The 18,910-nt window shown below is 40.5% G+C and overlaps 1 protein-coding gene across 1 annotated transcript; it reads left to right on the top strand.

Moving 5' to 3' along the window:
• Positions 1-9,322: 9,322 nt before the first annotated feature.
• LOC311501942 (zinc finger protein 516-like) lies at positions 9,323-17,975 on the top strand. Its single transcript, XM_084564014.1, has 4 exons — positions 9,323-10,665; positions 12,286-13,572; positions 13,766-13,830; positions 15,907-17,975. Exons 1-4 carry the CDS (start codon positions 9,330-9,332, stop codon positions 15,955-15,957), a joined length of 2,739 nt encoding a protein of 912 aa, XP_084420140.1. The 5' UTR covers positions 9,323-9,329; the 3' UTR covers positions 15,958-17,975.
• Positions 17,976-18,910: the final 935 nt, after the last annotated feature.

Below are 18,910 nucleotides of genomic sequence, written 5' to 3'. Positions count from 1 at the left end.
TGATTGAAATACGCCGAAGTTTTTGAGCAGGAAAAAAAAAAAAAAAAAAAAAAAGGAGATGAGCACACGACTGAAGGATATCTCCCTGATTTACCGACAAGTGTTTATCCGCTGAACCGCGGCTCGCCATTGTTTTATCGGGTGATGGGGTTCCTTCAGGAGCGACCTGCCGCCTAACGTTAACCCCTCTGAGGTAAGGAGTGAAGCTACTCGACGGTTAACTAACAAAAGATGTCAAACAGGAGCGGGATGCTGCGGTGGCGTATAAGCGGTTAGTACAAGACGGGATGCTCTGTGTTTTTTTTGGGGGGGGGAGTTTGTGCGGGCGAAAGTTAACTACAACGTCCCGTCGGTTAGTTAGTTAGTAACTAATAATGGATGTCAGTTATTAGTCAAACACTCGACCAAGTCCCGTTAATCCCACGGCCGCTCGAGTGTCCTGACACGAGCACGCACTGTTAAACCGTTATCACCGTCTTCGCTGTGGGGTTTTTTTTGGCACAGCTGCTTTATCAGTGAACACGGTCAACGCACGCAAACTTGTGGTAAGTGAGTGCAAACGGGACAGACAACAAGGCTGCCATTGTACCGGATCAGCGGCGGATTAACGGAATTCCTTTTCTCTGCACTGTCTGAATGGCCTCCAGCCTCCCCTCTCTCCCTCTCTCTCTCTCTGCCTCTGTGGCTTTAACATCTTGATTTCTAGCTCACCTCTCTTTACCTATTGCACTTGTCGGAGATGTTAAACTAAATCAGGCAGCCGTCAAAGCAGAGATGGACAAAAAATGAGCTGCTGTGAAACATGTGGATGGGGCAGTGCTGGCCACTAAATGGTTGTATTGTTATGGCTAAATACTGGTGATTAGTAGGAAGCAGTCATTCTTCATCAATCGTTTAGTAGTTGGTAAAAAAAATATACAATGTATACAACAAAACATCTTTTAATTCACATTTATATCCAAGTATTGTTTGGTATTTTTTATTTAACTTTTAACCAGTTATCGCCGTTTAATCAAGGTGATATCACTATGGGCTTTAAACTGGGCTGTGGAGGGGTTAATGAGCGTTGGGGGTGAGGAGAGGGGGGCATAGATTTGTCAAATAGGTCTTCAGGGTGTTGTTTGCATGCTCTGCTGATAAAAAGCTCTTGTCTAATGACCGATCATGAGCCGTTTAGCATTTAAGGATAAAGATTGTTGCGTAGGCTGCAAAAACTCTAATCACGTCCCACAGACAATCAGACATGGTTATAGCTCTTTTTTTTTTTTTGATTTCACAGGCATTAAGTAAACATAGGATCAGATTTTTTTTTGTATTTCTTACTCCTCCACCCCTCCCTCCATCCACTTGCACATCATGCACAACATGCACCATCTCCAGCTCTCCCCTCCTCCCTTAGAGTATGTGACCAACCAACATGTGGGGAGGTAATCCCAGCTATTAGGGTAATCTCCTCAGCATGACGATCAATAGGGGAGGGTGTGCGACAACTACCAGACAAGAGTAGTGGGGGGGAACAAAAAATTTGTGCTAAAGAAAAATGATTTAATCATCTAGATTAGGTCAGGAGACGGGGGTCTGGACAGGGGCTTGTTGCTGAAAGGGGGGAGGGGTGCCGACAGAGCAGACAGGAGGATGTCAGGGCTAAGGCCATCTCTACTTTGGGCAGTTCCCTTGTGTCACAATAGGCTGAAACATTTTGTTTTTTGTCTAATCTGAGCCAAATGCAACAAAACTACAACTGTAATCCAGTAAAATATTAATTCACAGTTGAGATCAAAGAGTAGTTGAGTGAGCATGAAACTGAAAATGATATGTTTAGTCTAGAAATCAATGAATATTAAGCATTTGAGTCTTTAAATATCTGCTAAAAACCCCAGTCTTTAAATGGAGAAAACTTAAAGAGAAATAGATTTCAAAAAGCAGGTCAAAACCATTAAGCTGCTGTTCCTATGAATCCGGTGCTAAGTAATAAAAACACAGCACGTGCCTTGGGAGAAAATCATTATCAAAACCACTGTCCCAACAAGCAGCTGCACTGCCACTGTTGATTACAACTTCTGTTATCACTTATCAGTTTTAACCTGACAAACCCAGCCCCAGAATATTTTAAATTCTCTCCAGCATTCAAACATTTTTGTTCCACTTTTGTTTCTCAAGTGTAGTTTCCAGGCGACTTAAATGTTCTCACAGGTCAGTAACTCTGCAGAAAAATCTCCACCTAAAATAGCATGTGCACATTCTTGCTGAGTGTGCATCCTCTTTTCTGATGTGATTACCTAACAGCACACACACACACACCACACTGATGGACCACATGCTGGATTCAGAGCAATGCTAACACATGCTAGCTGTCTCTACCGTGTTGTCTTTGTCTGCATGGGGTGTGCTGTTCAAGCTATCAGGACATGATAATAATAATGGGATACAAGGATAAAATAATGCTCTGAAACAAGTAGTTATTAAAGTAAATATGTGTTTTTCCCCTCAGCTTTCAGAAGTTTGTGCTGGCCTCTCTTGACATGGCTTAAATTTAGGGCTGAAACATTCCCGATAAATCATTTGAACTATAAAATTTAAAGTTGGTCTATTTGGACTGTACTTTAGAATAAATAACAACACACAAATAGTAAAATATGGCAACTATTTTATGTATTTTCTTTATCCAAATGATTAATTGGGAATGTTTCAGTCCTAAATTTAAGCCATAATAACAGGTGGGCAGTACAGTCTGGCAAAATCGCCATAAACAGTGAATAATAATGAAAATACAGAGAAATGCCTTCACTTTAGGGAGTGTCTTTGCAATTGTGGGTTCAAATAGTGCTTGTTTTGACAGTATGGTAAAGATAGTATGGTTCAGTTACAGTAAATAATGCAGTGCAGCGCTCCTCAAAAAGCCATAGATAGCATAGAGCGGCTTCTCTATGTTAACATAAACAAAATACTGGCGCAAGGGAGTATTGAATGATCAGTTTGTGATGAGTCAGAAAGGTTGCTGGAAAAAAAAGAAAAATAAGAACTTGCCCTTTAAGTCTCCAGTGGAGGGACTGGAGTGCAAACTGGCAATGTGTCCAGATGGAAGATGGGAGGGATGAGTAAGGCGTTCACAGATCCCTTCTGTTTGGTCCCATTGAGACAGAGGGAGACGAGATTGGATGGGTCTGAGGGAGTCGGGTTACTATCGGCCCATTCTACTCCAAAGGAGCGGTGGTGTAAAAGATGCAATACCCCTATGGGAAACCTAATCCAGACCCTCCTGCCAGCTGTCATTCTTTTTGCTCCGGGGTGAAATCGCTAAGCAGGTATCACCTTACCCTTCTACAATCCTTACCTTAATCGTAGCAGGAAACGGGGAAATTACACTCAGGTTGTTACAAATCGGCATCTACTGTGTAACTTGAGAGTCTTGATGTTGATGCACTGATGAAGATCTATTTTATATATCACCAGAACAGCAAAGCAAAACACTAGCTCAGTTTAAAAACTTATTTGTTGAATAAATTATCGCATTGGGGTTTCACTGTGGATCTGTTGTATTTTAAAAATGTTGTTTTGTTGTTTTCTGCTTAAAATTTGGCTAAAATCTATATCAGATTCTTATCCGGATCACAGAGGAGAGCTTGAACTCTTTAGCTTTAACACTTGAAGGGGATATTGTCCTTTGTTGTTCCTGTAAAGAAACACGTTTTGACCCCGAAGCATAAATGCAGTTCTTCATACGGCCACTTGAGACGAGCTCAATAGTCAGGTCAGGTGGGGGACAGGTGGATGCTGTCATAGGTTACTAGGTCTCTGCATAGGTGTCATCTGCCCGCCTCACACTCCGCCTCTTTGCCCATATTTGGATTAGCAGGGAGTTAGGGTGGAGTCAGCCGCTGCCGTGATGGCGACAGCTGGAGCCACCACACCAGGCTTCAGCACTGCACTTCAGGAAACCTGTGGTTGCTGTCATGGAGAGTTTGTCCATGTTAATATTAAAGTACTGTCACACTAGAGCATGTCAATCAAGGTAAAAGGCAGTTTACTCTGAAGATGTCGTCGTTGGGGTTTAAATCTTGAAATTGTTAATTGAGAATGAAACAGGTATGGATTAAAAGACTCCTAAAAATTAAATGTTAATGATAGAAAAGGATAAAAATGATTATTAATGCCAACTATGATTTATTAATCATATGTGATGGTGTTACAAAGTTAGATGTAGTTAATATTTCCTATACGCAGTTTCTTAACTGTGAGGATTTAATCGTCTTTTTAGCCATACATATTAAATGTAATCTTTTTAGTTGAACAAAACACGCAAGTTATTCACATTCATTTGGAAAAATTATATGTGCATGTTCATATATTTCTTACACTGTAAATACCAAATAATTAAGTTTAAACAATTAAGCCAACCAGTCAATTTCTTATTCTAAAATTTAAGTTCAAATTTAAGTTCATGTAAGCCGAGCTCTGAAGGATAATAGTAACATAATTACAGTTTATACTCTCCTATACATCTTGTGTATTTAATCCGTGTTAATCTATTGTGATTTTTCTTTTTCTTACATTAGCATCTTGAGCTAAGTCTCATAAAATTTACACCCAAGAACAAAATGACAAATGATGAGAGGAAAAGTAATAAAGCAAAAAGACACAAACCAGAGTGAGAGAGAGAGAGACATAAAGAGAGACAGTCGAGCGAGTCTGAGTTGACCTTGCCATGATAATCTAATCCCTGTCGAGAGTGCTTTTTTTAGAGAGCAAGTTAATGCCGGCAGATTATACTCCAGTGTCTCCCACACTAGCCAATCCACAGTGAAAAGAGAGCAGGGTCCACGGTGGATCCTCAGACCCACCACAGAAGATAAATCAACATCAGTAGTGTCCTCCAATATTTGAAAATATCCCTAGAAATCATATCTCCTCATTCTTTCAGCATGTACTTCCTCATGTACTGATGTGTGCATTAGGGCCTGCATGAAACGTCTTGTGGATATTCCTCAACAGGTAAACCCCTGTCATGAATCTCTCATCTTCTCTTTGTCATGTCAGGGATGCTTCATAATACACCACGGGCCATCCATGATAAAAAGCCACTCATTGAGCAGCTCATCTCCTGCAATGAAGAGTAATCCCTGTATATGTTGTGTAACTGAGAGTCGGCCAAGGAGGGGGATGGGCGCAAATGTGTGCAAGTTTGTCCGTGCTTGTGACCGTTGAGCTCGTGGCTGTCTAATCTTTTAGGTACATTAGGCTGTTCGCTCACAGTAGTGCGCTGCTTTAATGTTTATCTGTCATTCCAGGAACGCCATAGTATCAAGGGTTACTAAGCCATACCTTGATAACCAGGTTGGGGCGAGATAGTGATGTACGCAGCAGTCAACATGTACCCTGAAAAGGTAGCTAGGTAATATAGGAGTGATGTTGCACCTGTCACCTTCTGTAATTCATGCTTGGCCCTTAACTCTGTGGTCACCACAATATCATAAGAGCCCCAATGCTGCATTCAGGATATCTTGGCAGAATGGAGATAAGCATTCATGCATTATTCAGAGAAAGTCAGCCACTCACTATTAGCTCTATAGTCACGATAGATACGTTGAAACCAATGGCAGGCTTAGTAACTATTTTTTGCATTACCTTTAATTGTTCTTACACTTATTTACATTGAACCCCTTTTAGTTCAGTTGTGCTTGCCACGTGATAGATGACGTTGAGCGCGCCAATTTATGTTGAATAGTCATAAAACATGTCTCCTCGTGGAGGCACCTGCAAGTCTGTGTTGACTCCACTACATCTGGAAGGAGTCATCTTGAACTACATCAGCAATGAATCAGCACAGAACACAGTTTCTGCACACGTGCTGCGAAACGTAAATAAAAAACCCTCTATTTCTGTCTTGCTGTAGCATCATTCTGTACAGGTGTTCAATGTGGCTGAACAAAGAGAAAATACTTCCATGAGAAAGAAATTGAAGGATCTAGATTTCAGATAATGTAGTACTGGTCAAATATTAGTGGAAAAATCCAAAACGGACAATTAATATAAAGCTTTTACATTCAAAAGCAAGAAGTTTGTTGCGCTTTACCTTCAAATTCAGACAAGTATTATTTTTTTGTGTTCTGCTCTTCAAAACACAGCATTGTGTCTAAAAACAACTTCTTAGACGTGCTAATTGTGCGATTGTATGTTGACTATCAAAAAGGGTTTGTTTTGGTAGGTTAATATGTTTTATACATAACTCTGGCAATAATAAGCAGTAGGTTCAAAAAGTAATAATGGCATCACTAAAGGGACAGTTAGTATAGCAATTAATCTTTACAAATGATCTAGTTTCAGGTGTATCTTACAATATGAGACCTTTTCTAGCATAATCTGATGACATTGAGGTTGAATTTGTCCTCAAATGTTTGTTAAACATCCTTTATGCAACATTGTATTTGCTATGATTAGCTAATAGCTGACAACATTAATCATACTGGAAGTATGGAGATTTACTGTAGTGTATATCTGGAAGGATCATTTAAAAAAACAATATTCTGCCATTATACATTTACAGCAACGAATGCCTTTTTTTCAGTTGTGTACTAGTTGTGTTTTATACCTCAGTTGTGTTTGCAGTCAGTGGAAACAGACAGGATTATTGGACACAAAACAGTAGATGCGAGGTGAGGCTTAGCGAATGACTATGGCTTTGAACAGTAGCATAAGGACAGTCACATGCTAACTCCAGTCAGGGGTATGTTGGCACGGGCTTGTGGATGTGAATATTTGGATGACTTCAGCCCACACACACACACTCACACGGGCACATATGCATGCACACAGTCATGGGGCACACACATACTTGAGCAAAGCAAACATTTCCACACATCTTACTAGTTTAGTTATATTGCTGCCATGCAAAAACAAATGTAGTATTTGAGGTACTTAGGTGCGTTGTATGCAAGATGGGAGATGCTATTCTACAGGCTACAGCAGGAACCCAGCACACAGGCAGTGCACAAACACACGACACTCAGGCAGTGGATATTTTCATGCAAGCACGCACACACATCACAGCACACAGGCTCTCAGCATCAGTGCCCTGACCATAGGGAGTTTGTGCTGAGCTGGTTGGGACGTCAGGATGAATCAATGTGAGGACAGCTGACTGGACATGCCTATTCATCTGCCAAAGAAAAGAGAGAGAAAAGGGGAGCGAGGGATTCTAAAAGAAATGAGTTAAGCCCTGGAGCAACATGTTTGGCTATCTGCACTACTTTACAGGTCCTCCAAAAGGCTTTGAGTGTTTATGGGATGAAAGCAGAAGAGGTGGAAAAGATGGCAATGAAAGATAGAAAACTGGCAGATTGAAGATTATTGCAGTGGGGGAAAACATAGATTAAATAAAAACAAATGGATATTTCAGATGAAAACATAAAGCAAATGCTAAGCACGTGGGGCTGATTTGACAAAGGCATAAGCCTATACTGTAGAGGCGGCTAACTCCATACTGATGGCCCGTTTATTCCCATCTGTTGCCCTCAGCTCTCTGACTTTATCCCCATTGTGTTAACTCATTACATTCGCCTTAACCTCAACCCCATAATTGCCACCCTCCAGTTTCTCTTGCATATCCTCCCCCTCTTGGAGACAGTGTGCCACGTTGCCCGTGCACTAATCTGATAGCGTCTGCCTACCAAACACCTGCCATGTCCAGAAAAAACTCCTAAACTCCTCCATATTCTGTATGTAACACCCATTCCAGCGTGAGCGGATCAGCACACATGACTGCAAACAGGCAGGCCTGCACGCAGACAGATGCGACTGTGGATGATGCAGATATAGATAATTAGACGGATGGCCTCATCCCCAGAAAAATCATACCAGAGTCAGTCTTGTTTTTCTAGCCTTTATGTTTATTTGCACCTAGTTTTTCCTCACATTCGAGGGACGTGAAGACAAACAAGAGTCGTCTTTTGTCCCGCCTCTTCGCCTAGACATGTATTCTAAGACAGTGACGTGCAGACCCAGGCCTCTTTGGCTTAACAATAACTCTCTCGACCCCCTAATGAGGGGTGGAGGGCCAGACATGAGGCGATGTGACAGTTCTGGTGCGGCCAACACAATAGCAGGTTTTTCTTTTGACTGCCTGGCTAGCTATATACCGCAGAGTACCTTCATTCAATGAACAGTCACACAAATGGTCATGTTTGCCTGAGGAGTGTGTTTAACCACATCAAACCAACCCTTTGCCATTAGAGTACAACAGATGCTGTTATGTTCCTGGACGATTTTGTTAATAAGATGTTTCACTACTAAGGCTCATATCGTCCTGGCAGCTGTGCTAATTTGCTTCACCATTGTGGATGTTTAATTCTGTGTTGTTTCCTCACATTTAAGAATTAACGTTAGAGAAGAAAGAAATTACCAATATATAAAGGCTAACACACGTCATGAGCAAAACACCACAAATAACAGTGAGATTTCTCCCTTCGTTCAAACAGGAACATTTATAAATGTACCTTTATTCACAAACTCAGCACTCCTCAAAATCAGGGCTTTGTGTGTGCCAGTAACTGAGTTTCTGAAATGAAGTTTGTTGATAATGGATTATTGATCGTGAATTAGAGTAGATGGCCCCCCGGGGCTCATCCTGGTCGGCCAGGAATGAATACATCTCTTCATGCTTCGCCTCACCCACTCAATTTAGGCATAGGCAAACCAAAGGACTGACCCACACATGCATGTTGAGACACTGACCCGCAGTCTAATATGTGCGGACAGGCGTCGTTCATCCAGTAAGAGACAAAGGTTATTCCAAAATCTGTGTGATTCAACTTGCCTCTGTGGTCTCCCTTTTAGAGCAAAGTCAGTTTAGTTTTTTGTAAAACACATATTTAGTCAATTTGAAGTCAACATTTGAACCAGGACTGTCTATTTTCATTACATTGCTTTGTTAAACACTATAAATCCTTAAATGTGGTAACCTGTGCTGCATTAGATTAGACTTAGATAAACTTTATTCTTCCACAAGGGAAATTGCTTAATTGCTTGATTGTATTCAGGTAGTATCTGGCTTTTAAGTGCTTAACCAATTTTTTGTAAATTACATTTTCAGTTGCAATTAATTTCATGAATCTTGATAATCAAATGCCTCATTTTAATTTCTTCTTCTGTTTTCAGGTGTTCTTGTGAAAACAGCATGCAGCTTCATAAAGAACATCTAAACAAAGATGAAGACGGACTCTAAAGCTGTTATTTTTTGAAAATTTTTGACACCTCAAAACATAAACTTTGCCTAGTAAGAGGAATTAATACTGTTGTGATTTTTTTGACATACCAGTGCTCCAGGAAGAGTAATGGAGACAGAAGAAGGGGATGATATATCACTGAAACACACCGATAGTATAAAGGTGGAGACAGAGGAAGATGTGACGTCATGCCATACCTGTGGGGTTTGTGGCCGGAGCTTTCCTCTTCTCAGCTCTCTGTCTCAGCACATGAGAAGACACACCCGGGAGAAGCCGTACAAGTGTCCCTACTGTGAGCACAGGACAGCTCAGAAGGGCAGCCTGAAGGCTCACATTCGAAGCCATAAACTGGGCCTATTCAGCCAAAACCTCAGAGACAAGGAAGGAGATGGAGGGCAGAAAGATGACGCCGATATACCTGACCCTCCTGAAATCAGCACATCAGACAAAGCTCATACCATCAATGGAAAGGTAAAGAAGAAAGCAACGAAGAAACAAGTGAAGGGTAAAGATGGTGTTGAGGGCTGTGATGGGTCTGATGATGGCTCTTTTTCCTGCACCATTTGTGGTCAGGTTTTCCCTCAGGTTTTACTCCTTAAATCCCACATGAAAAGGCACCGTGGCTCCCAGGATCACGGTTGCCGGATTTGTGGACGACGCTTCCGCCAGGCGTGGTTCCTCCAGAGTCATATGCGTATTCATCGGGTCAAAGCTCAGCTGCGGGGCGGCAAGAGCAATGAACTGCCTGCCACCATTAATGGGGTTCCTCAGGACCAAGCATCCTTGATAAATGAAGAGTGCCTCTATGAGCTGTGCGCTGGCTGTGGCAACTTCTTCAATGACCGCAAGACTTTGAAGGCACATGAAAAGCTACATAAACTGAACCAGACCTGCACTCAGATACAGAATCCACCACATGAAGACCTTGAGTCCCCTGAGCTGGACATTGCTAAGAGGCACTTTTTGGAAAGCCTGAATCTAACATGCGCTGGACCTAAGGAAACCCCTGAGGAAAGGAGTCCTGGCAAGAGAATTCCAGAGCTGGACCCGATTTGTAGTTACCAAGCATGGCAGTTGGCCACAAGGGGACGACTAGTGGAGGCCACAGAAAAATGTCTGGGATGGGAGGAGAGACTAGCTGATGCCGAAGTGGCATATGACACAGAAAAGGGCGAATACGTACCCTTGAAGCAGGAGAAGAAGAGGAAGCAAACTGACAGCTCCAGCTCCAACGTCAAGAAGAAGAAAGGTGACGCAGGCCTTGATCACACATCAAACAGTTTGGCTCACGCTAAGGGTGTTGACAAAAAGATTTGCCAGAAGGACCGTATTCTGTTGAACGGACTTGGTCACGCGTTTTATGAGGCACTGCAGAGTAAGAAGGTCAAAGATGTTCACCTCACATCTAAACAGACCAAGAACATCAAGAACAAAGATCAAGAAGGTGAGCTACAACACACCACAGTACAATATCTACTATGCTACACTTTATATTTGTTGAACATGGCAATTAAGTACCAGGCCCGGGTTTGTTGTGATGTTTTTTTTGTATTGCATATTTTACAGTCTTATCAAGCGTATGTTTTTGGACATACAGGTGTCTGTAATACTATTATTTACCATAAAATAGGTTAAATTTGTGCAAATTCACCTTATTTATTATGATTTATTATGATTTCACATTGTTCTGTGGAAAAGCGAGACCCCTAGTGGATTTCTAATAGAACTACAGCAACTATAGGTGCACTTGTTTATACACTTGAGGGACACACAGATGTGGCTATTCCAGATGTCTATTCTACTATAGGGCTTTCCACCCAATCAGAAACAGTTCAGTTCATGCACCGGTTCTGTTTGGGAACCGCTGCATCGGCACCACGCTCCAGTCCAGTAGGTGGCAAAACCTTGTCTACTGGAGTAGAGCCATCATGCAGAGGTGGAAAAAGTACTAAAATATCGTACTCAAGTAAAAGTACCAATACTTGGATGAAATATTACTCAAGTACAAATGAAATTACCCATCTGAAAAATTACTCAAGTAAAAGTAATAAGTAGCTAATTTAAAATGTATTTTAAGTAAAAGTTACTTAGTTACATTTAAAAAAAAAACCTGTAGAACGGGGCGGGGGATCTCTCCCATGTAGTGAAAATAGGACAAGGGGTCATACATCCAAAACTGTTTAGTTTTTAATTAAAGAACAATCTATACAAATGTATACACATGTAATGACAACATAACACATGTCACACATGACATGTAAGACCCTTAGAAAGGTATAATGTGCAATTTTAGTTCTGACCATCCCATAAAACTTTTTCAAATAATCAACTGTCAATCAAACTGTCTCTGAACCGTCGTCGCTCTTCTGATCCACCTCCATCTCGTTCTCAATCTCCTACAGAAAGATTTGGCGCTTGGTAGTGATAGCCTGCATGCTGACCATACGTCACTCACTACGTGGTTCCGGGCGCGATTTTTTTTTCGGTTTTCGTTAGTCAACGTTTTTTTTTTTACTCAGTAACGGATGGGATTTGTAATGTAGCGAAATACAATACTTCACTCAAAACGTAATCAAGTAAAATTTAAATTACCGATTTTAAAAACTACTTTAAAAATACAAAATACACAAAAAAACTACTCAATACAGTAACGTGAGTAAATGTATTTCGTTACTTTCCACCTCTGCCATCATGTCTCTGCAATATTTGTATTTATATTAAAAGCTGAATTTATTTGGATGACCAGGTAACATGTATTTTGCATGTTTGTTTTCACAGGAGTAGTCAGGATTCCCCTTCAGATCCCACTGATATCTGTTCTTGACATTATTTTAAGTTCCAAACCAAACTATGCTTGATCAAAATCCCTCCAAGAACCAAACCAGTTCTCTGTTGGTTTAAAAGCCCTATGACTTGTGTCCTTTGAATCACAACATCTCCAGAACCCTGACAGCCTTAATTTTTTGATAGTGATATTCTTGCTAAGTTAATGTAATCACTGTGCTGTACATACACATAATTGTATGAATGTCCATTACACTGTGTCTTTTGTTCTCGCCTACAGATAAAAAAACCTACTCCTGTGAGCACTGTGATTTCCACACTGTTGACGCCTTGCTACTCAGGTCTCACCTGCACAAGCAGCACCAGGACTTCCTGGGCCCCTATAGCAAACAGAGCACCATTTTGGACAACATTAGCAAAAATGGTGCCAAAGCCTCAAGATACATGGACTACCTCAGAAGCAGGAGTGTGTTGCTCAGTCAGCCATACTGGAACCCCTACACATGTCCTCCTAGCCAGGAGTTAGCAGAGTCAAACGTTAAAATAGAAAAGTCAAATGGCACAGAGGTCAAAGGGCAGGCACATTCTAGTGGTGATGCTGGCAGTCTCCTTAATCTTTCTTCACTACCCATACCTGGAGGAGATGGTACTGTTAATTATTCAGTGAAAACAGAGGGCCTGGTGAGACATCATTGCCCGTACTGCTCCCACACTACCTGCTACCCAGAAGTACTGTGGATCCATCAGCGTGTTGCACACAGGGTGGATGGCAGCAGCTCCATGGCACCCAAGTGGGCACCCTGCATTAACAGCCCCAAGAGTTTAAAGGCAGGCAGTTCTCAATGGAGACGCACAGGGCCGCCACCATTCCTTGAAGGCAAGGACTGCCCGTCTTTACCCGCTCCGAGAACGCAGCGCACACAGCCTCCAGGTTTCACAACAAACAGCAGCAAAGGAAAGAACACGGCCCCCAAGACCCAATCAGGCATTTCTAAGCCCAAACATCAGTCTAAAGACTCCCGTTCTTCAGATGGGACACAATCAAGTGGGAAGATTGGACTACAACCTCAAAAGAAGTCTAGTAATCATAACCAAGCAGTTGAGGGTGGAAGTAAAGGCTCCAGCACCCAAGCTACTTCATCAAACCGCACTGTGCATAATAAGAGTCTCCCTAGTTTCAAGCCTACAAGCAGCCCCAAACACAGAGGCAACAGAGCTACCGCAGAGGGAAACTTTCCTCAAGAGGGTTTAGGTTTTATGTTGGCAAGAAATCATGGTGGGACTTCTTCTAATGCAGCTGCAGACAGACTCCATTCCCGCAGACAGTCATGTGACTTCTCATCGGGTCCTAAGGGTCCTGATCTCTGGGCTGCCATGAACATGTGGGGGCTGCATGGCAGCAAAGCATATTTAGATCCACTCCTTTTTGCTCAGGGAAAGAGTGAATCAACAGGAGAAATGCCAATGGATATTGATATCTTGAGTCTCCTGAAAAACTACAGTCCCCATGACCTGGCAGCTCTCTATCAGCACTGGGGGTTTGTTGATCCCAGGATCGATCCACAAGGTAAGAAGCTAAATTTGTTTTGAGTTTTATTTACTGTTAGTTGTTAGAAAACTAAGTGAACACTGTTTAGTCGTAGATAAAATTCATTTTCAAATGTACTAAAACAGACTTATACAATGATATTTGCACATTTGCACTAAGTTATTGTAGGATATCTATGTTTAAATGCTATTTCACCATTCTGCTTTCACAGCAACGTTACAATTAAATGGAAATTTTGGAAATGAAGTCCATTCGTCCTCTGAATCTTCCAAACAAGTAAGTTTTCTTTACAGCATCTACACACACTTTGTAGGTTTGAAGTCAATGTGAAGACTGGTGAATAACACTGACATCAACCCTCATCCTAAAAACAAAGATTAAAAAAACACCCACTTCAGGCTGTTATTTTATTTAAATGAAGAAATTCATAATCACTGATTTTCTGACTTTACAGTAGCGTGTTACTTTTCTATTTAAGTCTTGCCTCAATCCCAGTTTTATCTGAAATGTAACTTTATCCGTCAATTCGGTTTCCAAAATTAAGAGCAGCATAAAAATCCATCCTACTCTCTCAAGTATGTACTGTACGCCGTTACCAACTGTGTGTGTGTCTGCTCTGGTGTCTGTACCCTGTCTGTGTTGGAGTACAGTCTGTCATTTCTGTGCACACGCGTGTCTGCATGTTTCCTTGTGTCTGCGTGCGCGGCTGTCAGCCTCCACAACCTGGCTTGTCTCTTTCCTCTCGTTTTCGTAAGAGAGGCTGACAGGGATGAGGCAAAACAAATAATAAAAAACATTGTTGTCCCCCTCAGGGTAAAATTCATCCAGCATCTCCATATGGTGTGTCATCAGCCTGTCAGTCAGGCCTACCCCGATGCTACCTACAACTGTTCTCGCTCTCTACTCTTCCCCCCCTAGAGTAATGTGTGGGCAACTTTTTAAACACTAGTGATGGGCATTATCTCTGTCTGTAGGGGTGAGGATTTACAAATAACATAAAACATATGGATACCAGTGTGGGTGATAATAATATGCAGTTGTGATTTGCCAGAACAGCTAAAAAAAATGACAGATTATTCTTAAATGTTACACTTTTCTCGTGTCTTCCAGTCTTCATTCTTTCAGTATCTGTCCATATGTTATTTAGAAATGACAATATTCTTAAATGTAATTTCAAGTCACAAAATCAAACAAATTAGCAGTGTTTTTTTTTTTTTTTTTTAACACTTTTCAGTATTTAAAGATGTTTGTAAAAAACAAAAAGTGTATGATCTTTCTCCAGAAGGGGTCACTGTTGTTTCTGTTAAATAGTCCTGAGATACAGAAAGACTCCATGATGTCCTCTGTCTTGAATTATAATATAATATAATATAATATGTAAACTTATCAAACATTTAGGGTCTTAAGACCAATATACTTTCATTTCTACAACATGAAAATAAGAGCAACCAGCATTCATGTTGCTCTAATCTAAAATCAACTCCTAGCCAGCTGGCTCTCTCCTCCATCCTTTTCTTAAAAGGTTGCTTGCTGAGAACTGCACTTCCTCAATCATTGTGTTTATTGACTACCTTTCCTTCTACACAATTGACCAGACAATAGAATCATAGACTGTATGAAAGAAAAATACACTGTACACAGAGCACTATTGAGTCAGGCTGAGGACAGATTAGACCAGGGGTGTCAAACTCATTTTAGTTCAGGGGCCACATACAGCCCAGTTTGATGTCAAGGGGGCCGGACCAATAACACGATAGCGTATTTACCTATAAAAAACGACATCTCCAAATGTTTCCCTAAGCACAACATTTCTTAAGTAAAAGAATTGCAATTTCTGTTTAGTTCTAGGTCTCAGTTGTTATGTCCACAAATATGTGTGAACCCTTGGAAAAGCGGTTACTTTTATTGGAAAAATTGCAGTTAATGTCTTCAATGTAATTTTTGCACAAATTCATCCCGTGCGGGCCAGATTAGACCCTCTGGCGGGCCGGTTTTGGCCCCCGGGCCGTATGTTTGACACATGGATTAGATGCTATACTGACTCATTATACCACCTTGTGGTGCCTAGTGGTATTACAAGACATGACGGGCCAAATGATTAGCACGCAAACTTTAGTCTTTGATATACTCTTAGCTAATTAGCTGTTGTATCCTCACATTCTTTAGATAATCTTAGTTACATTTTGGATGTTTTAAAACTTTACAAATTGCCTCTTTAACTGCATGTTCAAACCTAACCCATGCTTTGACTCAAACCTCTTTCTGACCTGTAGCCTAAAAGCAAAATGGCAAAATGTCCACACTTCTGTGTTCTTATATCTAACCATCGTCCCTCACACTATTCTTCTACAGATGAACAGCCGCTCCACTTCATCCTCAGGGTCTCTCCATAAAGGAACGTGAAGAAACCTTGTGTTCCACTTGGTTCCAACTTGCACAATATTCACTGTTGAACAAAGAGGCCTGCTGTTCTTTAAAGGAACCAGCCATAACTCCTAAAAGGACAGGGCCACTGGATAATGCACAACATATGCAACGCAATGAGGTGGACTCATATTATTTCGTAATATGGCTGTTTTGAAGTGTTACGCATGCTTTTTGTTTATTAAGAGTGTAGACATGTTAGTTAATAAAACACATACGTGTGGGATGCGTTTTGAAATGTTTGCTGAAATGAGGAAGAACTGTTCAGGCTTGTAATAATAATAGGAAGACTTTGTAGGAGTACTGTTGCCCAGGTGGAAATGAAATGTATAGGCACAGTCATGCATGTGGATGAAGAAGATATTCTTGTGGTTAAATACCCACAGTTGTGTTCTTGACGTGGAGGTGAAAATAGATTCAGCAAAACAATAGGAAATACCAAATCTTACAATCCATGATGCCACTAACAACATTCACAAGTATGAGTTTTGATGCATAATATGTTCTTACCTGCTGTATATTAGTGTTGAGTTTCAGTTTGTCGTTTTGTTTCTTGTAAAACGTCTTGTGTTTTTAATTTTGATTGAGTACGTGACTGTTCAGAAATGCATCACTTAATTTTTTTTTTAGCCCATAATCACAATATAAGTTATGAACTGAGTCCAGGTTGATGTGCCAGTTTTTTTGTCAGTTGTCATCCGTCATTGTGCTTTATTATCATTTTAGAGGAGTGGCCGGTTACTTTTCTTTCAGTTACACTAAAATCCTAATGGGGTCTTTAACAGTCGATTCAAGCACGGGTTAGGTCTGACTAGAATTTCATGACGTGTTCATGTGCTTCTCATTTATTGAGTTGGGAAGCAGTTTTTCCTGTATTTAAAGTGACAACAAAGAGTAAGGAAATAGATCAAGAGGACCATGATATGCGATTAATTTCAAGTAAATACATCATATATTTAGCACACTGTGCCATGCATTTAACACTAGATCAGTAAATCCTAAAATGGACACACATGCATTTATTTGAATAACTTAGAGTACAGGGTCAGCTATTGTCTTGAGGTCATCCACGCTATGTAATCAGTGGTCCAGCCATCGTCTGTGTCATCTGTGTCCCTTCAGTCTACTGTACAAAGGACCAAGACAACCAACTGCTCTCTTCTAGTTTACAGCCTCAGAAACTCAATAAATGTTACTCAACAATAACTTCAACAGTGCTGTTTTCTTGAGAAAAGTTAAACCTCAATCAGAAAGTCACACTTTGACCTTTAGCATCAAATCTAAATATATATATATGCAACAATTTGCCCCAATCATAAAGACTCTAAACATCTGCACTTCTTTTACACTGTGCTAGTGACGTAGCAGTTTTAATGATGTGATTTTTAGAAGTAGAAACTGTGGCGGTAACTATTTCTACCGAGCTGCCAGTCAAATCTACTGAAAAGACTGCAAAATATTTTGTTTTTGGAATTTTTCTAATTCGCCTCATTCTCCCCTTGTCCTTAGGAATGTTGCAGATTTGTTTTTTAGTATGTTTACATTGTAGTTATTCGGTGTATTCATCTCCCATAGAGAAACAGTCTATGCATTCGACAAAAAGCCATCATGGATTCTTGGGAGATCTTGAGAATACATAATTTATTACTGACTAAACATTTTTTTTGATAAATATTGTAAACGATAGTTTTATTTAATGGTCTTTTTGTTGTTTGCTAAGAGTGGAATTTCAACACTCGGAAGTACTTGATATTTGTAGTAAGAGAAAACGTTAAAAATTATTTTTCTGTGCGACACTTGAGGCGTTATTGAGCCTGTAATCTTCTTTTTCGCGACACCTCTCTGTAAAGGTGCAGCCGCACACAGGTTGGCATGAAATGACGGGATGCGACGAGACAGCGACTTTTATGCAAGCTCAGACTCGTATGCAGACCTAAAAGTCGAGCTGTGCTCTTTTTCTGAGACTGTGTAAACTTGTTTCATAGCTGATAATTATGTTGGTATGAGAATTTATATTTTCACCAGTCCCACATTTTGTTTGATTGTAAAATGATTCAAATAAAGTTGGTTAACGTTGATTTATATTAAAGAAGTGTTGTTATTACTACGTCACACACACACACTCACACACGCTCCTGATTCACAAGCCTTGAAACAAATACTATCGCTAAATCTAATTCCTAAATCACTTCATTGACTTTTAAATAGATTTATGTGAGTTTTTATACCACATTTATCAGTATAATCACGTCTCAACAGATCGCTAGAGCAGATTCTGAGACAACTTAAGTCTTCTTATCTACTCAATATAAATTTGATAAATTACATTTTGTTTTCTTTTTTTAAAGGCCATTCATCACATTTGATGAATTTTAAACTTACATTCTTTACATTTCAGGGATGTTTCCAATTTATCAATGATTTGGCTTCAGTTACCCTCTTCTACCAGCAGGTGGCAGGCAACATCAACAAATAGAAGCTGCTTTGTTACCAATTCCACCTCTTGGATATTTTACTTGCTGCCCCTTTGACTTCTTTACAAATAATGTTGGCATACTACTCTTGTTCTTAACCACTAAAACTTCCTCTTCTCTATAAAGCCACCCGTGTGTACAGCTAAAACACACAACAGCAAAAAGCAACAACAACAAAAAATTACAGATGAGGCATTTTTCTCCATCTCCAGTGTTACATTTCAAATTAGACCAATCTGAACACAACTTTTGGAGGCGACATTTTTGTTGTCAAGTGGTTAAGGATCACCAGATGGAACAGTAATATTATTGCGATTGAGTGTGTACACAGCTGACCTTAACTGGGCGCACAAGCCCAGAGGAGATCATGAAAACTGAATAAAGGCTGGACTAGCAGTGGCTGTTGTGCAGCACGTTGACGAGACGCGAGCACTTGTGCGTCTGCGTCGCAGCTACAC

The sequence above is a fragment of the Chelon labrosus genome (assembly GCF_963514085.1).
Source record: "Chelon labrosus genome assembly, chromosome: 16".
NCBI classification, from domain to species: Eukaryota; Metazoa; Chordata; class Actinopteri; order Mugiliformes; family Mugilidae; genus Chelon; species Chelon labrosus.
Note: the sequence above shows the minus strand (reverse complement) of the source record. Positions and strands in the feature narration are given on the sequence as shown.

Excerpts from the sequence above, each read along its gene's own strand:
- LOC311501942 (XM_084564014.1), top strand. The coding sequence starts at position 9,330 with ATGGAGACAGAAGAAGGGGATGATATATCACTGAAACACACCGATAGT. Across the intron at positions 10,666-12,285 it reads CAAGAACAAAGATCAAGAAG|ATAAAAAAACCTACTCCTGT; the intron begins GTGAGCTACAAC and ends TCTCGCCTACAG. Across the intron at positions 13,573-13,765 it reads TCCCAGGATCGATCCACAAG|CAACGTTACAATTAAATGGA; the intron begins GTAAGAAGCTAA and ends CTGCTTTCACAG.